Genomic DNA, 25,322 nt, shown 5'->3' with positions numbered 1-25,322 from the left:
CCACGGACACTGTCGCTTCATGGCCGCAGGTATCGCGGGCGTAAGTCCTGTCGTGCTTTGCCGCAAGCACAGCCTCCTGATAGCCGCACGAAATGCACAACGGGTTGGGGGCCACGAGAGTGCCTGTAACATCCCGCCTCAGCCACACATGAAAGGGCAGGTTTAATTCGTCAGGCCAAAAGTCCCTGCATGTCCTGGAGTCCCCTCACAGGCGAACTGCGTCGCCGTGGCCCCGCGTGAATCGTTGACCGAGGCCGCGACTTTCGCGCCCAACCACTCCAGCTCGTCAGCCGCTGGCATGCGGTGACACCTTTGCTTGCTCCAGAAGCTGAGCCCACCTTGCATCGATGACCAACCCACCCTCAGCGAATAGAATTCCATCTGGCCCTAAACTCAACTTTGCTGGATGTTGGGCAAGGGAAGAATACGGTAAAATTTAGCTGACCCGAAGAGGCGAAAGCCATTCATTGCACCGCTGAGAATGCAACGGTGGGGCGAAGCACACGTCTATCCGACAAACCGCAGGAGTCCTGAGGCCTGGCCATTGGGCCGCTATTGTCGCGCTAGATGCGATGTGATGTGGCTTCTCCCGGTGTGATGTGGCGGGAGAAGCCACCTATCAGCGGTCTCGACACAAAGCGCGGCTGCGCAGGCCACCCCTTCACTGGGTTCTGTCGTGAAGGACAGCGTACAGTATGAGGCATGTATGTGTTCTGTCCTGGTGATTTTGAGGTTGAAGCTGCTGTTATACACAGATGGAAGTGGCAAATATGCTAGGCAGCAGAGTACTGCCTAATGGTCCATTCAGATACCGAAGTCTAAGTCTTCCAATGCCTTGAGAGGCCCGTGTTACGTGACAGGTTCTTCAAGCGGGGCAAATCATTCGAGCGCCGCTGCATTCTCTGCTCAACACACAGCATCTGCTCCTCTTTCGCCATCATCTGTGCGTCCAGCGAGTCTGAATTCGCCAGAAGCTGCTGTCCCCTCATTACCGACTCGAGAGATCCCATAAATGGATGATAAGCCACTATGTCTGCTAGCATTGGGTAAGCTTGTGGACCGAATCTGCCGTCACTCCTATCACTGACCACTGCACAGACGGCGGGGGCATCCGTGGGCTCTCCGAGCTCGTGGTCCTCGAGGAGATTATGAATCGGATCAAGTACGACCTTGATGTAGACGGAGATCTTCTGCCGGCGGATTTCTTTGACCTTATCGGCGGCACATCTACAGGAGGGTAAGAGGAGAACACTGTTGTCACCACTGTTACCCGCGCCGGAGGCTAGGCCTTTCCAACCTGTGGCCTCCGGTGTGTCGCAGGGAAGAGGGTCCAAATGACAGTAACCTTGGGCTTTTTGGGCCTGATTACGTTGAGTTATTTCCAAAAACTTGATTTTGACTAAAGTTGATGTTAGAAGGTCGGATCAGCTTACTTATCTGCTGCGGGGTATACAGCGTTCCGAATTCGACATGTCTTCGGATCCTAGGATCAGAGCGAGGACGCCCGTCGATTTGGTCATTGACAACGATACCCGGTGGCTTTCTCAACTGTATATGATCAGGCGAGCCATCACTCTTCGGCCCTACCTCGAACAGCTCATATTGAAGCATCGTCAACAATGGGAGCAAGAAAATAGGTCGAAGAGGACAGGCAATGTCCGGAAGTCAGCCAAGGAGCCCCAGATCTGCTTGGAAGAAAACCAGCTAACAGCCCATGATTGGGCTGTCCTCGAGCACCTAGCTACGGTTCTGGGGTTCTACGAGGATGCCGTCAAGACTCTAGAAGGCGACGGTCAAGTGCGCAAGCGGAAGCGTGGATGGGTTGGCTCCTATGGGAATGTATGGGAAGTCATCCAAGGCTTCGAGTTTCTTCTGGAGGTCCTCGAGGAGAATAAGCAACTTGCGGCCGGAATACCCGACCCGGAGCACTTCAGAATCAACGTTAATTTGGGGTGGGAGAAGCTGAATAAGTACTACCGTGCGCTGGACGAGACGCCGATCTATTATACGGCTTTGGTCCTGCACCCGGCTTTCCGATGGGGATATTTCGAAAACGAGTGGAAGGACAACACGAAATGGGTGACGAAGGCGAAGCAAATGGTTCGAGAAGTGTGGGAGACGGAATATCGTCACCTGCAGGTAGCACGAAGTCCCGTGGTACATGAACCGATTGCTAAGCGACAGCGGAAGTACTACAACCCTTTTCAGGCGTACTGTGAACGCACTCGACTAGTCTCTGGATGCAGCACGGTGAAAGAGGAAGTTTCCTGGTCCGACCATATTGATGAGGATGTGGACGAATTGGAACTATGGCAGTCGTAAAGGGAGGACGGGGACGGCGATGTCAGAAACCCAATAGCGTATTGGCATGAGCGCAGACGACGATATCCGCGCCTGTCGCGAATGGCGCTGGATTTCCTTACGATTCAGCCAATGTCAGCAGAATGTGAAAGATTGTTTGCAGCGGCAGGACGCATGGTGACAGCGCTGCGAAGTCGGCTCGATGCTGATATCATAGGGATGTGTCAAGTGCTTCGATCGTGGTTACGGGCGGAGTGATGGACGACCTGGACGTTTTGCTTCTTCCCGTTGAGGAGAGTGCTGTTGACGAGGGTACAGTTCAGGAGAGTACTGGTGATGAAAGGGGGGTCAAATGATGTGGATAGGAAATAGAGGACGAAATGCCCGAAGTGAGAAGGCAGAATAGAAATATGCGGGCTGTGTGTAAGACGTCAACTGGTGGACATTCAACTCAATTTGACCCCCAATTGGACTCCACCGGAAAGCATCGTTGACTAGGTCAACTCAACGCAACTGAGGCACTTGGTGGATTGAATTGAGTGGTGCGCACCCTTGTGCATCGCTCAGCTAAGGCTCGTCTTTTTGAACAGAAAAATCAAGCCAAAAAGATTTATTTGCGCCAAAGCTATTGTTGGAACATCGGCGCGGACGGCGCTGGCAGGGGGCCTCCCTGCTGGTGCTTAACCACGTGACCACCCTGGCATATACCTTCGCGCCCGACCGGCGTGCGCGCCCCTTTCCTTTACTAAGAACATCATCGACTATCAGAAGCTTTAATACAAACGGTATTACGGCTTCCCTTGTCGAGTCCCTATGGGGTTATGCTTTCACCCCTGTGAGACCTACAGCTATGATTGAACTGAAATATTGAAAACATCGTTGGTAATTTTCGACCTGTCTCTCTGTACGATAGGCTCCCATGGTCGGAAATGTTGAAATGGTAGAGTATGGAGCCTTGATTGACTGTCCTTACCCCTCGAACATCGGGGGGAACCGGCCTACTTATGTTTTTGAGCCTGTCATGCTAGGTAGAGTACATTACGCAGCTGCCTCATTTCAGCAGGAAACAAGACGCTGCATCCTGGATGTCAAGCAGCCCCCAGCTCTTTTGCAGTCGCTGTCGTACTTCCCCTGGTCCCCGCCATCTCCAGAACTTTCAGCTTTCATCCTTCTCGTCTTGTCCCTCGCTTTCATCTCATCTCTGGTTTTCGCCGCGAGCTCCGCATTTACATGGGCATCCTTTAGGGTGGCGAACTTCACATGTTAAACGCCACCTATATAGAGTTCAGGTGACGCAATTCTAGGAGCAACTCTGCGTCTAATACAGTACACTGACAATGTGCTGGAAACCCCTCCCTTCACCGAGCCTAGTTCTGTCAGCCTCTTTGCATGTGATTCTTATCCAGAGGGGTCGCAGCAAAAAGGCCGGTATAAATGCTATCCCCACCACCACAGTAGTGGTTGTAGGGATCTCAGACCACTCGAAAGCGCTGATCTTTGCCGTATTGTAGCAAGCCTAGTGGCTGAGCTAGTCGGTACATTGAAGACAGGGGCGTCACAGGGGGTCCAGCGGTTGAAGACGCTCTGGCTCATATTGGCACTCAAATTTGGTACTAGAACGGGATAAGGGCGTCGAAAAAATAGTCCTTGGCATGATTTGCCCCCTGCCGCAGCAGTGGCCAACCGCCAGCGGTGGGGAGCCGATCAGGCTCTAAGGCGAGCTTGGTTGAACGATTGAGGGCTCGTGAGGACCAAAATCAGGCCGAATCGGCTTACCTCTTTTTCTTATTCGTGAGATTGCATGGTAATAGAGCGGTGAGTGGTAAAAAAAGTTGCCAAATGTTAGGGTGGCCAAATGCGGGGGTGGCGACTTAATATTCTGTCTGATATCAGCGGCGACGGTGCAAAGCATTAATGGAATCTGTTCTGATAAAAGTCTACGTCCCATTTCGGAACTGATCATCATTCGGAACTCTTCAGTTTAACGCCATGGCATCAAATGCAACCGCCGTAAAACCACAGTACTTCGAAACGATATGGGCCGCCTTCAGCACCATCGGGCTTAACAACGTACTTGTCGGCCTTATGATCGCTGGAATCAGGGGCAGGTTCTCAGCCGTCATCCTAGTACCGATCGTTACCTCGGCTGCGTGTGCTATCTCCAATGGTTTATATTACTACGTTTCTTTTTCCGACGCCCCGGCCGTTAACAGGGCGGTCGCTTATGCGTTCTCGGATTTCGCGTGGTTGGTGAGCGAGACGTTTCTGGGCCTCCCCATCCGTCCCCGGGGCTCAATGTCCCCGTCTCCGTTCCCGGCTTGCTATGTTACATTCGACTAACGCGATGGCCACCTCGGCCTGCTCCAACAGGTTCAAGAAGGTGGACTCCCATTCTACGGCTATGCGATCCTGGCCCCTATCCTCTACGGCGGCGAGCACGCAATCTACCTAACGCTCTTCTGGGGGTGTATATTCGTCACCGTGGTTGTCCGCGTTGCAATAGCCGTGGTCGACGTGCTCTTCACACTCGCCGACGACCCTTCACCAACCCCCCTGGCCATACATTTGACCATGGTCAACCGTCTGCACTTGGGCTACTTCATACCCATCGCGATGGCCGAAAGCGTAAACGCCGTATTCTTGCTGAAAAAGCTCCGCACGACCCTCCGGTCGTCGATATCGGGCGGACTAAAGGGCGGCAAGCTATACCGCTACCTCATACGCAGCGCCGAAATACGCCTCGCTTCGCTGGCGCTCATCGGCATCCCGCGCTCAATAACATTCTTTTTCCACATGGTGTCGGGCCCTCTAAACCCAGTCAGCCAGATTGACCTGTTTATTTACACTCTGGGGTGTTTGTTCCCAATCATCCTGTTGTACGCTTGTCCTCTAATCTCGACATCGCAACGTTAATAAATGGTTAAGCCTGCTAACCGAGACATCATACAACAGCGTCGACATCCTCGCCTCGCGTCTGGTCTTCGCCGAGGAGAGCGCTGCGAAAAGCAGCAACATCGACAGCGTCGTGCTAGTAGACCATGCTATCAGTAAGCTGCACCCTTCGGCGTCGCAGACGGCCGCAGGCGAACGCCACGACATCGGCCTGTTCGCCATGTCGCACATCGAACGCGATGTCGGTGTGTCTGGTGCAAACAGTCCAACGCCGTCACGGAGACCGAAGTCGCTACCAACTATACAGGGGGGCGTGGCATACGGGCGGCTGGATCACCAAATGGATCAAGGTCGAGGTACATGAGGGCGGGTCGATGATCATCATGATCCCGCCGAAAAAAAACCCAAACGTCAAAAAATCACGTGCTGTCGCACATGACTCTCACCAACTGTTTTGGGCAGCTGACTGCGCGTCGGGAGCCCATAGAGCGACGGGTACCCGTCGCTCTATGGGCTCCCCTGCGCGTCACACTCAGGCTATGTCACGTGATATACCGCTTCATCTAACCGCTTACAGGAGGCACAAACCGCAAACGGTTTGCCCAGAAGAGCATTGAGGAACGAAACTGGATGTGAGGATGTTCAAAGTATCGGACTATTCATGTCGAGATATATAATCTAAGTTGGGGCTGGGAGGCGCTGAACGAAGAAGACCTTGGCGAATTTTTCAGCCACTTCCACTACTCTAAGAGCGCCGAGAGCATGAAAGGCGGCTCATGCCACCCTTGATAGTATCAGGGCTGCGGCGTTTCCAGCACTGGTGGTCACCCTGCTTTCTTGCTCGCCAGGACAGGATTTTGATGCAGCAAAAGATGTTAAGGACGTGAAATTATCTCGACGCTTGTGTGGGGGGTTTGTGTCAAGGCCAAACAGGTTGGAAGTTCCGGGCAAGAGGAGCCACTGCGCCCCCAATCCAAATCGGGGACAGGATCCAACAAAGCAAGTAATCAGTCCATGGGTTAAACCCTTGCCAGACTGCACTACGCCATAATTGACCCCAGTTTCGACGGGCGTACTGTGGTAGGCACCTTTGTCATTAAACTGGCGCAGTCGTAGCGTCTCAAGCCACTTCGAGGTTGCTGCCACGACATTCTCCCTCCCAAGTTAATGGAATTACCCGGAGACACGGTGCAGGGTCCCTGTCAGGAGAGGTAGAGGTCAACTCGCTCACCAGCGGAGCTGAGGTATCCGGTCGATGGGACACCCACTGCCGCTCTCGAGCGATGCATATGGAAATTGGTGTGCATATGGTACCTTTTCACTTCATATGGGATGGGATTCCTACATATCAGGAGCCTCTCGATATTCTTAATCCCATCGCTCCGGGTCCCGGGCTCCAGGTCCTTCGCCAGTTCCCGAGAGATAGGTGCCCAGTCGTTCCAAAGACACGGCATCCGGAACCACCTCCAGCTGAGCCTTGAACACTCACGGACGCCATCATTCGGCCCCCCCTCCCCCAACCCCCCAAGCGGCGCATGGCTCTTTCCTCCCAAGTTAATTACTCCAGTGCCACTATTAGGGAGCGATCCGTTCATCCCAAGGTCCAGCCTTTCCCCAATGAAACGTCTAATGGACAAGGCTTCAGTTCTCCTTCTCTTCCACGTCATTCATTTCTGTCGTGTCGCGTTTTTTTCGCTCACTAGGAAGTAGACTGAGGCTGGGGGATAATGGATCCGTGAAGCTTTTCTCCGCATGACTCGGTTAGGCAGCCATGGGACTCGGTGGGCTCCATGTCGAAGGGATTAGGCAGCCCAAGTGAATGATCATTTAAAGCGGTCCGCCAATTAACTTGGCAATTACTACACGGGCATGAAGAATTGCTACCCGGGCATGACTCTTACACGGGCATGACCTTTTGCAGCCTCTGATTGGTCCATCCCTTTTTGTTAGTGCATCTAGATTCTGCCAACGCTCCCCTTGTACCTCGGGATTAGCTCTCCACCACGACGATCGACGAGACATATGGAAGCTATTCACTAGCTAGCTACTACACCAATTACCTCTTGTCGCATGTCAAGCCTAATGATAATGATTGTTCGTGAAAGATACGATATTTGTCAAGGTCACAGGGCTCCAGGCGTGGTGTGTTAGGTCCCCTGCTGAGACCAACACTCAAAACACAGGCTGTATCAGGAATATCCAATAGCCTCATCTTCCAAGGCATCTGCATCACAAAGCAGGTCATTCCTTTGTGCTGAAATTGGTCCCCTCTTTCCTTCTTTCATAGTCAAATCAACTGCCCCTTTAACCATGTTCTCATCCGTGCGTGCGACAATCTTCCTGTCGCGATCAGGGCCGTCATTATGTCCCAGCCCGACTCTCGATCTAGCTCAGCAAGCAACCAACGACTACGAAGCTATCAATTACGTCCCCGAAAACGACAGCGGCAGAACCAATCTGAGAGTTCAAGACCACCTTCGTCTAATAGCACAGGGACGAGCATTGGCCCACACTATGGCGTAGGAGACGACGAGGCACTCTATAATGCTTTCGCCTCGTACCCAGAGACCTTCACGACCGCTCCACGCCCCCATGGATCGCGTGGGCTGAACGAGCCACCATGGGAGCTGCGATTCGATCATGAGATTCACCTATCGAATGATTTCCCAACCCGAGGAAGACGGTCGCAACGAGTAAGAATGCCTATACCAGGCCCGGAAATCGACCAGCCACCTGCCTGCTCTCCACAATCAGCACAAGAACAATTCTCTCCAACAAGACCCCAGTTTCAGTCCGCCCTTAGGCTAGTGCGCGAGGCGATTGGGACAGATCGAAGACTTACCATCGAGCTCGTCCGGTCATACGAATGAGTCCGCCAATGGCGCGAGATATGGGGCTACTCGCCGCTCAGTTCAACTGCATTCGAATCATCTCCGCCATACTCGCCTCCCCGAGAAAGGCACTCTCCGCCTATCGCCTCGCCGCCCTCGCCCGACCACCCCTTGTCGCCTGTCCCTGACCCGATCCCGAACGCACCTATCCCAGGCGACCCAGCGCCGTCAGCCGAAGTCCTGTTCGAGTGGGTGAATACTTTCGCGAAGGCTAATGGCTTCGGTATTGTTCGACGAAATGCCTACTCATATAAGGGTCGGAAGATCCGGTACTCTTTCCAATGCGATCGATTCGGAGAACCACGCCCCTCAGAGAGTACCGGTATTCGGCAACGGAAGTCTCGAAAGTGTGGTTGTAAATGGATGGTCATTGCCGAAGCACTGGAGGAGGGTAGATGGCTTCTACGACACCACGATAATTCCGAGCATAGCCAGCATAGCCACGGGGCCAGTATCAAACCATCCGCCCATCCCTCCCACAGACGACTCACTACACCTATCAGGGCAACAGTCGAATCGACAAGCCGTCGGGTCGGAATTCGGGCCCGTGACGTACGCGCCATCGTCCTGGAGCAGCATCCCGAGTCATCCTTTACACGAAAGGATATCTATAACGCCAGGTCTCGTATCAGCCGAGACAAGTTGAGCGGCCACACTCCTACTGCAGCACTGATCAAGCTGTTCGACGAGATGGAGATTCCCTATCTTGTTAAGTGGGCGGATGATGAGCCAAACCGCCTCGTCGGTCTTGTCTGGACCTTTCCGTACTGCCTCCAGATGTGGAAGCGGTTTCCTGAGGTCATCAGCTTCGACAACACATACAACACCAACCGCTTCAAGCTTCCATTATTCCAAGCAACAGGACAGACCTGCCTTGGTTCTGTCTACAATGCGGCGTTCGGTCTGATCGACAACGAGAGACGGGAGGGGTTCCAGTTCCTCTCTGAGAGCATTCGACAGATCTCAGAGCAGCACTCTATTCGCCAACCGGACGTTATCATTACTGACTTCGACGGTCAGATGAAGGCCGCCCTGAATGATCAGTTCCCTGATGCACAGCAGCAGCTGTGCATCCACCACATCAATTCTAACGTCTTGCTCAAGTCAAAGCAGAAGTGGGTCAAGGGCCAATGTAGCAGTAGTAGTCCCGACAGCAGCAACGGGGAGGACTACGCTCCACAGGCACAGGCTGAGCTCGGCCCGAAAGACGGACAGTTGGTCAACGCGCAGACAGCTGAAGTCGTCCCTCATAGCCATCGAGGGGTTCTCATGATGTGGAAGGTCGTCTTGTTTGCGGAGACAGAGGAGGCTCACGAGAAGGCGTGGGGAAGCCTCTGTAGGGAATTTGACGATCAGCGGGCCATCCTGCGGTATCTCCATGGAACCTACATGCCTGTCAGGGCGCAGTGGGCACGATGTTTCATTCGCAACTATCGCAACTTCGGCATCCGCGTCACATCTGGGACAGAAGCAAGCAACAACAACATCAAGAGCTATCTCCTGAATGGTATGAGCAATCTCTATCGGCTTATCGAGGCTATGCAGGACATGATGAAGGACCAGGAGCGAGATTTCAACGACGCCTGCGCAGCGGACGAGGTACTTACCGCGCGAGAGTACATAGGGTCCAGCTCGGAGTATCTAGGCGAACCCCGGACAGCACTCTCTTCGAAGGGTCTCGGGCTTATCAACAAACAATATCGGCTAGCAAGGAAAGCAATGCCGACGGGGAAGAATCCGTTCCCTGACCCCATTGGCGATTGCAGTGAGGACTGCTCGGTTTCGACCGAGCTTGGAATCCCCTGCTGCCACACAATCTACTCAAAGCTGGTGAGTGGCACGCCTCTCACCAAATGGGAGGTCCATCCTCGGTGGCGCCTACGAGAGCCATCCTCTCGAGATCCATACCGACGAATCCTCGACCCTAAGATCGCCACTGCTCTCCGTGGCAGACCTAAGAACACCACACAGGCTGTTCCAGCGCGGCTAGCCATTGAGGCAAGCAGCCAGCCGAGTGGCCAACGAGCCAGCAATCCAGCAAGCCAAGCGACAGGGCGCAGACGAGGTCGACCACCAGGAAGTCACAACAAGTCAACGCTAGCTAGGCTTGCTCTGGAAGCGAGCCAACGGGCCAGCAGCCAGGCTAGTAGCCAGGCCAGTGCCTCATCCCAGCGCCAGACGCGCAGCCGGTCAGCTGTTCTTGGAGCTGGAAGAGCTACAGGAGTACGTGCCAACGGACGGAAGACGCAATCTAGCATTCGCAGGCGAAGGAGTCAGTGGGAGCTGCTTGACAGCGACGAGGAGGTTCTTCCATCTATAGTAGTTAGAGGATAGAGATATAGATAGCTGCCCTCTAGGGCGTGCTGGAATTGGCCGTGTTCTGTATTGAAAACCAGACCTTGTTTTGATATACGCCTAAGACCTGTTCTAGAGGCCTGGTTGACCTGGTTGGTTCTGACTATACCGAAAGCACGGCCTTGTTAAGAGAGCTTGCTTCACCGCCTTTGCACTGATGTACCTGTGGGTCGAAGGGGAAAAATGAGCGAATCAGAGGCGATAGAAGTCATGCCCGTGTAAGAGTCATGCCCGGGTAGCAATTCTTCATGCCCGTGTAGTAATTGCCTAAATAAAAGACTCTTCCGCTGCCTGTCAGTAGTAAGCCAATAAGTACGGAACCGCCTCGTATCTGCATAATCGGAACCATAGCCCGCTGCTGCTCTGCCGTCCTCCAGCGGGTCCCAGCCCCGATGATCGACTGGAGGTCTTGCTGGATCTCCCCGACGGCCCCAGCAAAGTCTAAAAAGCATGGAGCAAAAGGCTATCATGACGACGAGGAAGATTATATCGTCGAAGGTCTCAAACCGTTAGATGCTATCCTCTTCCCTATTCTAGCTGGTGTTGTCCTCATAGGTTTGTATAAACTTATCAACTGGCTCGAGGACCCAGACATTATCAACAAAATTCTCGGTGCCTACTTTTCCGTCATGTCTCTCGCTAGCTTGGGCAAGCTTCTTGCAGACACATTGCATATGGCTACAGGATTCATCTTCCCCAACGTCTGGCGCGCAAAGGACGGCACATTGTACTATATCGATGCAGAAAAGAAGGGCCAGTTTCGTAGTGCTCCTGGCAGCGAAGAGCGAGTTTTGGACGAGACCCAGAACACACCCTTTGCTGGGCATCGTCCAAGAGTGGTGGCTCTGCGCGCAAGAATGACCTGTACTGGGAGCGCTGCAAGCTATTTACAGAGCACTGGACGATTCGCTTTTCCATCCACGGACTCTTCAACGAAAACCTACGCATCAAGCTAAACGACATGTTTGGCGTCGTTGTTGCGTTCGGGGCGACCATTATTTACTACACGACCGATTCAGTCCTGCTCTCGAACGCTGTGGGGTATGCATTCTCGTATGTGGGCATAATCATGATGTCGCCAATAACGTTCACGACCGGGAGTGCTGTGCTGTTCGGGCTCTTCTTCTACGATATCTACATGGTGTTCTACACGTAAATCTTTGCGCATGCTCTCCACATCTGACTGCGAGGCTGACAAGGTCTCTTGGCACAGTCCGTACATGGTCACGGTTGCCACAAAATTGGATGTCCCTATCAAGCTGGTCTTCCAAGGGCCCAAGAATGCAAGCATGCTTGGACTAGGGGATATTGTCATTCCCGGCATTTTCATTGGTCTTTCCCTCCGCTTCGACCACTATCTTTCCTATCACCGCCAGAGAAAGCTGGTGCCAGTGGAGCTCGAGACCGAGACCAAGGCTTCTGGCGAGCTTGCAGTCAGCACGGAGACGCAGCGCATGGTGGTCAAGCCTGAGTATATCAATCCTCAAGGACAATGGGGGAGATCGATGGTGGAGCACCAAGCTCACCAGCATCTTGTCCCCGGGCGCTACACCGTCACTCAAAGCATCGGCCTTTCTCAAGACGTACTTCTATGCCGCCGTGGTTGGTTACCTGCTTGCAATGGTATTCACCCTAGCTATGCTGCTTATCTTCAACCACGCTCAACCGGCTCTGCTCTATCTGGTCCCTGGTGTTGTGTTCTCGGTCTGGCTGACTGGTCTTGTGCGCGGCGAAGTTCACGAGATGTGGGTATACACCGAGGATGGGAGCCTAGATGGGTCGGACATGATTGTGGAGGTGGATGAGGACGGCAACGTGACAGAAGAGATCAAGAAGGATGAGCATAAGACTGATGGAGAAAGCAAAGACGATGCGAAGGCTATCGAGGGGACAAAGACAGGCGAAGTCTCCGAGACTAAAGCGAAGGAAGCTGTGAGCAGCAAGAGCACCGCGAAGGCGGCAGAGCACTGTGTTTTCAACGTCTCAATCCTGGCGCCTGCTTCGTCTGAGGTTGCTTGAGCACCAAGAGATCATAGACTGAGGATAGATAGTAGGACAGCGGTGCCCACGACATGTATCTCATTTTGGCCAGCTTGCGATATGTCGTTGATTTCCATACCAGGAACTTGCATGTTCAAATTGACAAGCACCATCTATCTGGCCATAGAGACAAATTGCTGACAGCGGAATACACGACATACGACTTGCTAGAACGGCGTTATTCGTAAGGTCGAGCGAGACAGCTCTCCGAATAGCGTACCAGAAGGCATTACTACTGAACACAACAACTACACAATTTGGACACTCCACCAAAATGGGTTCTTTGAGGTCACGGATTATTTTCACGCGCGACGAAACTAACGAGCATAGAAAAGACGGACTCAGCGAATGGATCTTGAATAGGAAGCTCCTCAAGAGCGGATTGTGAATATCAAGATCTAGCATCATGTTTCCTATTGACCAGCTTTGCAAACCGAACGCAATTACGAACCTCACGGGGGCCATGCTTGACGCGAGCCAAGTGACGGGATGCATGGCCTTGATGGAGACCACCTTCACATCTGCTTAGTTTCACCTTAGTAACCACGACAGCAGCCGGTCAGCGGCATTCCCAGACTGTTGGACTAAGGGTGCCCTTCAAGCTGTCCTTCAATCAGACAAGCGGTCATAACAGGCCTGTTATCACAGATTTGAGTCTTGGACGGCCTTGTCGCGCGCTTAGGTTGATCGCTTGCAAGCGTCGGAGGCCCCTGACGCCGGCAAGCCTCCCAACCCAAACCGGGCATGAGATCTGCAGGATGGTGTGGACCTCCGGCGAGACTACGACGACACCGGCCGCTGGGCTCTCTCGAAATGCCCGCAAATCAGGGTTGGTCATGTTGCAAAGCCAAAAGCCATGAGCATACGCCAGTTCGCCAGCAGTCCCTTCACGTCATCTACACATAGTCTGAGGTCCTCTTGACCATCGTCTACCAGGAATCTGGGCGGACGAGAGAGTGGCTTTCGACAACACAACTACTATGTTCGCGGTTAACGGGTGCCGTCCACACCATCTTGCTTATTGATATAAGCAAGTATTCCACCGAGTCCACCCACACTGCTGATCAGACCCGCAGCCAATGTATCGATCATGCATGTCAACAAATAACCAAGATAGGCCCTGTCGGCTCAGTTTGCGAGCGACCACCCAGCCGAGGCCTTCGACATTTAAAAGCCTACTGCAGGTTTGAACACACCAACGTCCGATATTCAGACACGGTGTTCCACTGGAAAGCGCCAACGATGCCGCAAGTCGAGAGGTGGGAAATCCAACTCTGCGCCTGCTTTGTTGCGGTCGCCTTGGCAAGCGACTTCACGTCGTGGAGATTGTTCCTCAAGCTTTTACGACAGCGATGGCCCGCGCTTCCCTCTCGCACGAAACTACTCATCGTCCTACGCATAGCCACTGCGCCAGCGAGTGCGTACTGCCTAGGGGCATCCCTAAAAGTCCTGTCATATTCCGACGTCGCCATCCTTCTAGATCAGGATGGCGTCCAGTCCTCAGCCAGGTCGACATGGTTTGTATGCCCCGCAGCAACACACCAACGACCAGGTCATGGACATAGATGCTGACAACCAGGCTTCGAAAGGCTCCTCGCAGCTGCCATGTATACCTACGACCTGGCAAGGACGTTCCCGCCACGATCGCAAGACGTGGTCCACCACGTGGGTTGGATGGGCCTCACCTTTTCTCTGTACTGGTCTACCATGAGCACGAATCCGGGCATTACAACACTGATGATCCGTAACGTGGCGGCGTGTAGCTTCTTCAGCCTCGGTCTCAGCGGCACCGTGCAGCTGGCTTTGTTGCTCATGGAGCGTCTGGGGCCCTGGACGCGTCCTCCGCTGAGGATGGCGCGGTGCTTCCGCGGACTAGTGTGGACGCTGGTGCTCAGCCGGCCAATGTCGTGGGCGGTGTACATCGTCACATATGAGGCGCTGTGGCGGATCACGGCGACGCCGGCCGACTTTGCGGTCATGGCTGTGCTTACCGTCGCGTTTCTCGGGCTGGTGGATCTGCATACGCGCTGGTCGATGGGGTTGCTGCGCAAGGAGTCGAAGCTGTGGAGGAACTACCAAAACACTCAGCTTGGTGACTCCGATCTAGAGGTGCGGACGTCCCGAGCCGGCAAGATGATTGTCCTTACGACATACTGGGTTGTCGTGGTCGCCATGGCGATTGTACTGTTGGCTCGTGCTACGGGTATGCCGTGGAGGTCACGGGATGCTGCTGTGGTCCAAACGCCATCACTCGCAGACTGGTGACCGTTGGCACTGCCTATCAGTCCAAACTTCCACGCTTTTCTCAACTCGGCACAAGTGAGCACCTTTTCAACGGAAGTCGCCTTGCTGCCGCATGTGTTGATGTCGTCTGAGCTCCACAGAGCCATGCAGCGCGACTTTAGCCAAGAACAGTGCGGCCCGCCGACGGACATGCAGGACGCACCCGACTTCAAACACGTTTGGACGAGTAAGGCAGAGGCCCTAAAGTCCTAGGAACGGCCAAGGCTTTTGGTAAGGGGGAGAAGAGAGGTGTTTCACATCCGTGAGCAGCGTGTTCCGGGGGAGCTATCGCGACCTAACTGCTCTTGTGCTCGAGCTTCATGCACACCAATGCAAATACGTACTGGTGGATTGTTTAGCTGACATAATCCTCCATTCCCCGTGCCACGCCCACCACCTAGGTTGGCACGCTGTATCTGGTGCCGTCTACCCAAAGGTCGGCCGCCAGCTCGTTCAACATGCCGCCAAGCATGTTGGTGAGACGGTCATCGACCGTTAATCCCTCGAGCTACTCACCTAGATAAAGTCGGATCTGTTCGAGCGGGCTCGCGATAAACCTCTCTACTTGTGTAATGGTTTCCACTCCTGCCCTGCCCGGTCGTAATATCCAGGCGGAATCCTCTTACTAGGGCTCCATCCTGCCTGGGTGCTCTGCTGTTAGCATTTCAGTAGACCTCAGTGGTATCCTTAGCACAGACACGCACAAATCGTCTCGCAGCTGGAGCAGGGTCTGCAGTCATCCCGCCAAGTCCTACCTACCGCTAGTACAGGCGGAGCTCCAACGGCAGGTAGGAGAAACGACAACGACAGAGGTAACGGACGTCACTCTTATTAGCAAACCGCGTGTCTCCCAACACCGGGCTGACTATGTAATGCCCCTCACTGTCGCTTTATATCGAACTGAGAGGAAATAAAGCCATTAGTTACGTCTAGGTACTGTACCTATCGCACAACTGAAGTGATAATTCATCCTATGTTTGCCACAAGATGGAATTGCCTCGGTTCTCGATAGCAATAGGAGATTGCATTCAGGGCAATAATCCAGGGTATGTGACACGGGCTCACTCAAGTGCTTCCCCACACCCGAGGTTATGTCCGCTCGAGTCAATGTTGAAGGTCCAGTTTTTATGTGATTCTCCTCCCTCAGCAGACAATGGTTTCAGTAGAACCCATCTCTGTGCAGAATACTCATTCGATCCCATAGGTCGAGGACCAAAATGAGCGCGGATCCTTCCAGAATCTCGAGTTGAGAGACAGAGAGACGTAGAGAATCACGTGGGCAATGCAAGAACACGAGGCATGCTCCCGGCAGCTCCAAGAAGGAGATGCCAAGCTGGACGGGAGTTTATTAAGTATTCGCCAGATACTTCGTGTCATTCCATCATTCCTATCAATCTTGGCCATGCAAAGTAGCAACAAGGCAGATGGTCATTCATCCTCAGGCAAGTGCTTGCTTCTGCTCCCTATATGTAGGCTAGTACATATATCTACATATATACAGACAGACCTACTATAGACACTTCCATCCGAAGACAAAGTGTTACACGCTCCCACTATCCAACCCCAAGACCACTCTCCCGAACCACTCCCGGTATGGGCCGTCCGCCCACTCGACGACACGACGCAGGTTGGCCAACAGCCTATACGCCCCAACTATGGTCCTCGTATGTCCGATCTCGTGAGGAAAGTCGACAAGAGCCTAGGTTACACGGTCAGCCATTGCACAAAGATCAAGGCCCACTGAACAATACGATTCACAATCTTATCACCCATATCAATCGCGAAGCCTAGAGTCCACGCGTGGCCTACCACACGCAGAAAAGGTAGACTGGGCAGCCGCAGTGTTTCAGGGCTGGTGCCCGTCAGCTAGTACACCCTCCGATGGCCGCACGAAATCCACACAGCCAGCTGCGCAAGAGCACCGCCCTCGCCTGCCTCGGGAGTCTTAGTCTCGATGGAGATGGCCAAGGGGCGGTCGTGGATGGGAAAGTATCCGCTCTGATTGATTGTAGGCGGGTTGGTCAGGCCGTCACTACCTCCGCCGGCTGCCGATCTGGTGCTGCCGCCGACATCGTCTTGCAGAGAGCGGGACTTGTCTGGAAGCCATGGCGCTCAATTGGATCACGTTAGTCTCTCCTTTTTAGAGATACCAGACAGACCCCTACTGACAACATTAGCGTAACCAAGGCCACCATACTCAGCACCAAAAGCTGCAACCACGCCTACTACCTAGTGATGCCGAGTTTCCTACTTGGAAGGAAGCAATGAGAAATTTCTACGATGTGCTAGACGTCCGAATAACCGAGCTACTCGGGAGTGTGTTGCTCGCTGAATACGACCATGGAGACAACCAGCAGGGTCGCTTCTGGAAAGACTTCCCGAATCATCCTTACATGCCATATGGAGGAGGACAGAAAGAGCTACACAACATGCGTAGTGCATGACTACACCGTCTTCCCTACCCGTGCTGCTACTGTCTCGAGCTTAATATGACGATCGTAGCTCTCTAACGCTCTACGGGGCCTGCCACATCATAATGTAGCTTCATACAGCTGGTAAACGTTTATCAAAACCTGATGTCTTCTGTTTCCCTCTGGTTGGACAGCTATGCCATATTGCATTAGTGCTCTTGTCCTCTATGGGACCTCTGAATCGAGGCCAGTCCATCGATGCCGCCTGGGATATTGCCACAGTGTCAATCAGGATCTGAGTGGTCAGTTGCCTCTACTCGGACGCTGTTGATGAGGTCGTGATACCCAGAAGATTGTAAAGAAGTCGCTGGCAACCGCGATACGTATATTTAGGCCCGGGCACCGAAACAGGCTGCTGGCGAAGGTGGCGGCTACCAAAGCGCCAGAAGTCGTGAGGGCTCGCGAGAGGGAAGACGAAGCTGCAGTAGTTCGTGAGGAAAACGTTCCGGGACTGTACCCTAGTCTGCTCTCTGGCCTATGGGCTTGATCAAGGCGTTGTTGCAGGAGGTCGATGCCTCCTACAACTGGCCTCTAGGGACTATCGAAGCTCGTAACCTGGTGGGCCGCTGGTGTGCAGCCCTATACACTATTCTTCCACCCCGCCCCTTCTCGGAACTGGGTCAACATCCAGTGGTCCACATGCCCCAGATATGCGGTGTCGACCGTGCACACCTCAGTGTCTCTCTCATTCTCTTGAGGGGCATGTCATGTCCTATGGATGGTCTGTCTATGTAGCACATCCGTCTCATTCCAGCCCCTTTGTCCCCCGAGGTTCAGTCCACTCTCAGCCGTGGATTTGCCACTATCGTTCGGAACCCTTCGCAAATCAACCTAGCTTCTAAGGCTGGAGGGCGATGGCAGTGTCGACCAGCTCTTTGTACTTTACGTCGAACAACATACAGTCTCTTAACCTGCCGCAGCCCCGATTGCCGACGCGCCAACTCGTCACATGGAGTCCGGGTGACTGCACACCTCTGGAATAAGCACAGCGTTCCGTTAGCCGACCCGCTGGGATTTACGGAGCATATACGCAAGGCTTCCGCAGTCCCAGAGATGTACATCTACCGCCTTATAGTTCCTGTCCCAACCTTTGGCTTCTGCAAGTACGTCTTCTTCACGACCAAAAGAGAGCATGGCGGCTATGCCGGAGATAGGAAGTGATTGGCCAACGGTTGTGGTAAGCTCCCTTGTAGCTAGTTAGCGATACTTAGCGCCATGACATAATCGCTTACGCGCTGTGTAGATGAATCAACCATATTGCGGAATAGCGATGATTGTTGAGGGTGCTTCTGCTGACTTAAACAACCAGGAACCTCATCGGTAGCATTCTTACAGGACATTCTGCGATACACCAGTGCCCAAATAGTCCCTAGCCTACACGGCATCACGAGAAACACGGCGTTCGCGCCGCAAGAATACCGACTCAAGCTCTGAGGATAGCGACGATGGCGCAGGAGAAGATTTCATGCCATTCTCGAACCTCAACAACGAGCCCGTCCTCCCTGATGACAACCGCTTGCAGAGCACAACAGCTAAGCTCGTTAACAAGGCCATCGTATCCTCAACCTGGTCATCTCCTCCGTCTGCCTCGTACTCTGGAGTAGCCGGCTCCTTGGACCCTGTATAGGTAGACGAGGCTGGAGAGATATCGTCGTCCTGGCAACTACTGCTATCGTATTAGAGCTGCCTATAGCCTCCCATGTTTTCTGTTCTTCCTCCCACTTCAGATGGAGCCGACCAGCCTTCTACCTGAGAGAATGAGAGGGACGTCGGGACATGCAGGGATCCTGCCGGACATGTGGGGCCGGTGGACATGGGATTTGGCTCAATTCTGGGGTGGAATAAGATGACGAGGTCAGCGCTCAGCTTCCCTCGCCAAGGACAGACTTGTTGGACGTCGATGAATTGATTGATTTAGTGTTGTATCTGTCTCTGCAGAGAATCGCCTGTTCAGTGCGCTCTTAGCTCATTTTAGAGGACGAAGTACTTCAATTACATTCACTCTATATTCAGTACTAGCTGCCCACCGGTGCTGAGTCTCTATCAAACGTAACAGGACTACGGGATCTCAATTTGTTCCGTCCTTCAATTACCTGGCAGTACTTATTTCCAGATGAAGAATGTATCGAATGGTCAAGTGCGAGGGATTGTAAATAACGTATTCGTTAAATTTCAAATCCCCTCGCGAGTTCGATGCATAATACGGAATCCGAGTGTCGGGCTAGAAAATGATAATGAAAACCGTCAGCTTGGTGTTTCAATGACTGTGACCTTACATCTGCCGGAAGATGTAATAAAGTGATCTCGTGCCAGAGGCACTCAGCAAACGAAGAGTTCTGGACTGCGTAGAGCTTTCTTGTGAGGGATATCTCCTTTCCCATCGTGGCGAAGGTATATCCCTCACCAGAAAGCTCTACGCAGCGGAAGCTAGCATTACAGGATCCGTCAACTTACCAGCTGCACAGCACCTGCTTTGGCAGCAGGTGCCGCTCGCATATCCCAGGTGGTACTCTTCCAACGCACTGGCTGAGATTTACCAAGCCCTTGAAAGCACCTGTATTGGCCACGCGAGGCCGCGATATCTAAGTGAGCGAAATAATTGGAAGAGTCACTCTGTAAGCGAGCTTTTCCGACGTCGGCCTCGCATAGAAGCAGAACCGCATCACCATCTCCAGTGCTACCTCGGGTTAGACAGTACCCTGCTGACTTGCTCGATGAATCGGCTAGGTATATACCCTCACCAAACATGGTGCCAGTGTACAAGACGCCACGCCGTCGGATCTGCAGACCCACATCCAAGATGCCATGCAGCGAAGAGAGCCTAGTACCGTGCCATAAAAGCAGGCGCTCCTCGGTGTCGCGGTCCTCGCGACTCTGAATCCAGTCATCATATGCGTTTCTCGCTCCGGTTTTGACAAAGACTTGGTAGATATCCTTGATCTTGAAGCTCATCTTGTGAGTGGGCTGATTCGAGCCGAATAAATACTGGCAAAGTTCCCTGTATTCGGTCGATGTAGGATCTTCCAGGCGTCTAAAACCGTGACTCAAGGAACTATAAGCATGGTGCCATGGCAGTGCGAGTGCACCGTGAAACCGCCAGTCCACCATCGCGCGCTCCGTAACAACGTGCACGGTCCGCGAAATCTCCTGCTGATTGGGCCACAGCGAGTACAGAAGCCGTAACTCGAGGTACAATGCCTTGTAGCTTGAAATCACTGGTGTGAAGATTCTGTGACCCTGATACAGCGGAATTTGCTTTCTGTAGCGAGTTGTATGACGCTGCAAAGCCTTCCAGCTCAGAGAAGTGCCGCTGCTATCCAGCAGGCTTTGTATCTTCTTCAAAATCCGGAAGGCGAGATATATTGTATAGCGACTGAGCTGGTTGAAAGGCGCCGTGTATGGTGACCATGACGTTCCGTTGTCTGGGGCTTGGTCGTTACAGGTTGATACTTTGCCATACAACGCCAAGTCCAGAAGGACTTTGATTTCGTCCGGAGCAGTCGAGTGCAGAGCCGTATAGTCGGGTAGGTCCGGTAAATGTAAGTTTTGTCCGTAGTCGAGCTCTACGAACTCGTACCGCCTGACTCGTGGTTCATCTGGGAAAACAGTGTAGCGTCGTGCCCACGCCTTGCCAGTATAGCGCTTGAAGTGGTAGCTGAACTTTCTCGATAGTACCCCCAAGTCTGGGCTTTCAGCGGTGTTGATCAATTGGCCTGATTGACCAATAGGGCCTTCTGTCACCCAGAAGAAATACATTTTTGTGGCCAGATCTTGCGTGATCTGGGGAAAGCGGTGCCGGTCGTAACATTAGCGCTTGCCTGGTCCAGATGTTTAAGGGAAAGCGCACCTGTAGCCGTATAAAGGAGCTGGAATTTAAGAGATAGGCATCATATATATCCATTCCTATCGCCACTTCGCTCCCCTGCCCCGCACTGGGGTCCGGAAGCAAGACCTTACTGCGCAGATGCTTCTGCCACTTGATATAAGCCTTGCGCATGGCTTTGTCGTGAGGGAGACGTATCGCGCTCCCCGTTTCCCAACCGCACTGATTGATGTCGGCCCAGAGCTTCGAGCGCTCACTCAAATCTTGCGCGGGTTTAACACCCGATTCGATGTCTGCATCGGTCGAGATGCGCGGCAGTGGGGACGGGCGATAAACGTCCTGCGCGCAATATGGGGAGGATACTGACTGCGTCATGGAGCAGACCATCTGTTGCCCCAAAACCCTGGGAAGGTATGCTGTCCTGAATCGGCGACGGTGCTCTCTGTGTTTTGTGGAGTCACTTATGATGATAGTGTGGTGTATGGTATGATCTTGGTGTTGATGGGCAGAAGTTCGCGTAAGTGGCAGGCTCTTACAACCGATTATATTCGTTCTCATTCTTTTCCGACACTTGTAGGCCTTGCAAGGTTTTGTGGCGGTGCCTGGCACGGGAGATAGACTGGCTCCTATCGTTTCGAGAGAACGGGGTGCTCGGCCCTCGTGATTCTCGGGGGCCTTGCCTTGGCGCCTGACTCTTGTCCCCTGGCATGCCGAGAAGTGAAGAGCATGCATTAATTATTGTTCGTTTACCACTGATGTATAATATTGAAATCGCGGACCACGGGTTCAAGATGGAGGCACGTAGGTCATTACCCTAAGACCCGTTTCCGCTTTCGGACTACATTTCTGCGTGTATACTCTGCACTTGTAGATTTCGTAATATTATGGCGAAATTGACAGCAGGTCAACTTGATTGGAATTTTGACGCAACAGGACAAATAAGCCTCCAGATCAAAGCCGTCCTCTTTTGGTAGAGCCTGCTTATGTATTTGCGAAGGGCGATTTGCCGCTCCAGAAGATGCGCGATAGCTGTGTGGCTGTGCTCCATCTATCTCTGTTAGACGTCGCAAAAGGCGAATGCGCGGATAAGGTCGTCATAATAGTGGCGCGGAGGGCACGGCCTTCTAGATGAGTCAACAGGGCAAGCCCTGACATGTGCCGTTAGCACAAAGGAACCTTTCACGCGGCACGACGTTCAAGAGAAAGTAGCACACAGACACTCTCGACATTTGGGAGTTGTTTGACCGAGGTTTGGACGATGTGGAACTTATGAATTTGCATAACCATGCTAATGAATGGACTTTGAAACCACGTAAGTATTGCCTTGTCTATTGAACTATGAAAACCTTGCCTAACGTAGATCGTGACGTGATTGAGGGATGGTTGGACAAAAACTGGTCGAGGGTCTATACAAGACGTATGGACAGATTGAAGAGTATCTCCAGCCTGCTTATGTTCGAACTTTCGAGAAAGTCAAGAAAGACACAAAGAATCTCCGACACCACGAGGTCCGTAAGCACTTGCGCTTGGAAGACCAAAAGCGAACTGGGCTGGAGAGGAGTTAAGGAGGGCAGGAGAGACTGTAAAGGATCCGTGGCAGAGAGTGTGGATGAGATGAAGGACCTGCATGTGGTGATAGATGGATGCCTCGCTGTAGCAGTCGGGATCGTAGCAGGAATCTGGAGTCACGATACTTGCATCGGTCTTAGTCGGTGCACGGCTTTGGTGTAGTAATTGAGTTTTGCCTTCCTGATATCCGCCGCTTCCAGCAGGCTGACCCTGAGTACCCACTCAACCCGCATTGCTTGTGCTGCTGTCGGCTTGCTGGCGCTCTTGTACCCCGAAATGGAAGCAAGGCACCTCACGGCTCGTTTTCATCTTGTTTCGCTGGTTGCGGTACCATCCCGTGACGTACTGGGCAGCCGAGATCTCCTTATCAACATCAATCACCATGGGCCCCTCATCGAGAAGCTCGCCACATCCAAATCCGCCGTACTAAAGGAGCTTCACGTTGTTATTGTAATACATTTGGCGATCATATCGGTCAAAATCGATGTACTGCGCCCGCAAATGGTGAACAAAGCCTTACCAAAATGAGAGGGACATCGCGGTGTGCATGATCGACACTGCATGCGTGTGAGCCCCTGGAAGTTGACTCGATTGTGGGGTGGAATAAGACAGTAGGCAGGTCTGAGGACATTATCTACGCATGCTGCGAAGGATCCCTAGGTAACCTAGGTCCGGTCGGCTTCCTTCTTGCCTCGAAAACTGGGCGAGCCCGCGAGATCTCGTCTACCGATCGTCTGGTCCACAGACCTTTATCGTCCTTGTCGTCTATGCCTGCAGCAAAACTCTGCCAACAGATGCTAGAGTTTCCTGGTTTAGTGGATTGGCTGACCACAGACAAGGCAGTCAAGACGCTCCGTCCACTCCTTGAGACCACCGGTCACTTCTTCCCGCAGATCAGTAATCTCGACAACTGGCGGACTGGCGTCACTTCTAATGGTGGCAGAGAAATAACCCTCGTATGGTTTTGCCTTCTGGGCATCTGACTTGCGGCCGCGGCCTCTCTTCTTCGGTTCTGGCGCCTGTCCCGTGCGCTCCGTCTTGATAATGGGAAGCACGTTCTCGACATCGGCCATCTTGACGGTGTTTTGCTCCTCGGGCTTCACATCAATAGAAGGCTCCGCCGTTGGTGCTGCTCCCGACTCGCTGGGTGACAGAGGCCGGCGGCCAGTCTCATTATCTTGCTCGTCCTTGACGGGCGCCGGCTTGTGAGGTTTGTTGGTTCCGAGGCGTGCGAAAGTGCAGAGGAGAGCTTCGTGGACCAGGCAATCGTCGTGCAGCCACTTGCGGCACTCCTTGTTGGTACAGCCAATGAGCTTCTTGTCGGGGTTTTCGGGACGGTTGCAGCGGCAACGTTCTTCGGCGGACTGTTATCAATACATGAGTCAGCAGCGTCCCAATAGCAGGCAATTTCCAGAGTCCTGTGCGAATGTGGATGGCATACCGAGAGGTCCATGGTTCGCACGTCGAAGGCTTGGCGCCAGTACAGAGCCGGCTGTACTTCATCTTCATTTGTCTCGTCCCACTGATGAACAGTTGCGCTTGCCGTGACACTGACGACGTTGATGACATCCACTGCAAAGACGACGAATGTCAGCTATCCACGCGATACACACCAGTTTGGGCGCGCAAAATTCCTTACTGTGATTGGAAGCGATGAGCTCGTTGTTGCCGTGGTAAGGCTGTCTACCCTTGATGACCCGCTTTCCTTCTGTCGTGCCTGCCGGTAGCTCGTCAGGCCAGTACATCCAGTAGACGCGCGCATACACGTGATGCTCGTCCGCAGCGCGAATTTCGAGAATCCTTGCGACCCAGTTGTCATCCGACTTCTTTCTAGGTTGACGGGACTCGCCGGGGTTCTGGTGCTCAATAGTGTCGTCATTTGCGACGAAGACGAAGCCTTCACTGTGGTACTTGACACCATTCACTATGCACCCGCATGTCAGTATCGATCAAGGTACAAGTTGTCAGAGGACGAAGCAGGAGACATCACAAGACAGATTGAGACAAAGGAGGGGGTGATATGAGGGAGGGCCGCGTACAAACGAAGCTGTTATATCTGGTCATGTCCATCCACTTGGCAAACGGAGCGATCTGGTAGTGGCGGTCCATGGTGTTGTCCTTGGCGTTAAACTTGCCGATGGGAGAGAATGGCGAGACCTGGAGGTGAATTTTTGGCGGAGGCACGGGCCGATCCTCTGAGCCGCCACCGCGGCGCTTTGTCTTCTTCTCCTTCTCATTGGGATCCGGATGTATAACAGTGAACGGGCAGTCGGCCACGTTTTCAGTGGACTCCTCCGGCCGAGGCCGCTTGCGAGCGGTGGCCATTGCTGCAGAATCGTATGTTCTTAGAACCTTGAAGATTGGCGTGCTCCTTTGGTAGGGTCGTTACCTGTTTGCTATGCTGATATTCGCGCGTGGGATTCAAGCGACGTGTCCGGGTCGCGTGGACGGCTGAGCGGTAGCCGAGGATGGAACTCGGACGGTTGAAGCTCAGCGCGATCTCTTGTAAAGGAAAATAGAGCAAGTAAACCCAGACAGCAGCGGAGAGTCTGCAACAAAGCGCCGCGTTGGAGTTGCGCGCAGCCTCGGAGGCGTGGTGGCAAGTGCTGCGCGGATGGCGCAGCAGGAGCTACGACAAGATCCGCAGCTAGAGAGCTACACTGGCGTGGCGCACGCGGCAGGGGACCCTGTCTCAAT

The 25,322-nt window shown here is 53.2% G+C and overlaps 6 protein-coding genes across 6 annotated transcripts; 3 read left to right on the top strand and 3 right to left on the bottom strand.

Annotated features, from left to right (window-relative positions):
- The first annotated feature begins 4,257 nt into the window (after window positions 1-4,257).
- Window positions 4,258-5,034, top strand: B0I36DRAFT_342842 (uncharacterized protein). Its single transcript, XM_046156110.1, has one exon. The coding sequence runs from the start codon at window positions 4,291-4,293 to the stop codon at window positions 4,639-4,641; it is 351 nt and encodes a 116-aa protein (XP_046003961.1). The 5' UTR covers window positions 4,258-4,290; the 3' UTR covers window positions 4,642-5,034.
- A 5,797-nt stretch (window positions 5,035-10,831) lies between these two features.
- Window positions 10,832-13,227, top strand: B0I36DRAFT_378653 (signal peptide peptidase-domain-containing protein; the record flags this gene model as incomplete). Its single annotated transcript, XM_046160717.1, is given in 5 exon segments — window positions 10,832-11,278; window positions 11,296-11,591; window positions 11,653-11,947; window positions 11,961-12,371; window positions 13,162-13,227. The coding sequence occupies 5 exon segments, from the start codon at window positions 10,832-10,834 to the stop codon at window positions 13,225-13,227; spliced, it is 1,515 nt and encodes a 504-aa protein (XP_046003960.1).
- Window positions 13,228-14,084: 857 nt separating this feature from the next.
- B0I36DRAFT_402412 (uncharacterized protein) lies at window positions 14,085-15,533 on the top strand (the record flags this gene model as incomplete). Its single annotated transcript, XM_046161726.1, has 3 exons — window positions 14,085-14,682; window positions 14,800-14,949; window positions 15,164-15,533. The coding sequence occupies 3 exons, from the start codon at window positions 14,085-14,087 to the stop codon at window positions 15,259-15,261; spliced, it is 846 nt and encodes a 281-aa protein (XP_046003959.1). The 3' UTR covers window positions 15,262-15,533.
- Window positions 15,534-16,267: 734 nt separating this feature from the next.
- Window positions 16,268-16,775, bottom strand: B0I36DRAFT_402404 (uncharacterized protein; the record flags this gene model as incomplete). Its single annotated transcript, XM_046161725.1, has 3 exons — window positions 16,268-16,461; window positions 16,521-16,614; window positions 16,636-16,775. Coding segments are annotated over 3 exons (393 nt in total), but the record flags the coding sequence as incomplete, so codon positions are not given.
- Window positions 16,776-19,633: 2,858 nt separating this feature from the next.
- B0I36DRAFT_437087 (uncharacterized protein) lies at window positions 19,634-20,989 on the bottom strand (the record flags this gene model as incomplete). The annotated part of the gene is made up of 3 exons (XM_046162883.1): window positions 19,634-19,660; window positions 19,688-19,815; window positions 19,969-20,989. The coding sequence occupies 3 exons, from the start codon at window positions 20,987-20,989 to the stop codon at window positions 19,634-19,636; spliced, it is 1,176 nt and encodes a 391-aa protein (XP_046003957.1).
- A 2,234-nt stretch (window positions 20,990-23,223) lies between these two features.
- Window positions 23,224-25,173, bottom strand: B0I36DRAFT_61116 (uncharacterized protein). The gene is made up of 4 exons (XM_046163094.1): window positions 24,665-25,173; window positions 24,265-24,549; window positions 24,067-24,197; window positions 23,224-23,989 (listed from the first exon to the last, which is right to left on the bottom strand). Exons 1-4 carry the CDS (start codon window positions 24,948-24,950, stop codon window positions 23,438-23,440), a joined length of 1,254 nt encoding a protein of 417 aa, XP_046003956.1. The 5' UTR covers window positions 24,951-25,173; the 3' UTR covers window positions 23,224-23,437.
- Between the last annotated feature and the right edge of the window lie 149 nt (window positions 25,174-25,322).

The sequence above is a fragment of the Microdochium trichocladiopsis genome (assembly GCF_020744255.1).
Source record: "Microdochium trichocladiopsis strain MPI-CAGE-CH-0230 chromosome Unknown B0I36scaffold_19, whole genome shotgun sequence".
NCBI lineage: Eukaryota > Fungi > Ascomycota > Sordariomycetes > Xylariales > Microdochiaceae > Microdochium > Microdochium trichocladiopsis.
Note: the sequence above shows the minus strand (reverse complement) of the source record. Positions and strands in the feature narration are given on the sequence as shown.

Excerpts from the sequence above, each read along its gene's own strand:
- B0I36DRAFT_342842 (XM_046156110.1), top strand. The coding sequence starts at position 4,291 with ATGGCATCAAATGCAACCGCCGTAAAACCACAGTACTTCGAAACGATA.
- B0I36DRAFT_61116 (XM_046163094.1), bottom strand. The coding sequence starts at position 24,950 with ATGGCCACCGCTCGCAAGCGGCCTCGGCCGGAGGAGTCCACTGAAAAC. Across the intron at positions 24,550-24,664 it reads CAGATATAACAGCTTCGTTT|TGAATGGTGTCAAGTACCAC; the intron begins GTACGCGGCCCT and ends GCGGGTGCATAG. Across the intron at positions 24,198-24,264 it reads GCTCATCGCTTCCAATCACA|TGGATGTCATCAACGTCGTC; the intron begins GTAAGGAATTTT and ends TCGTCTTTGCAG.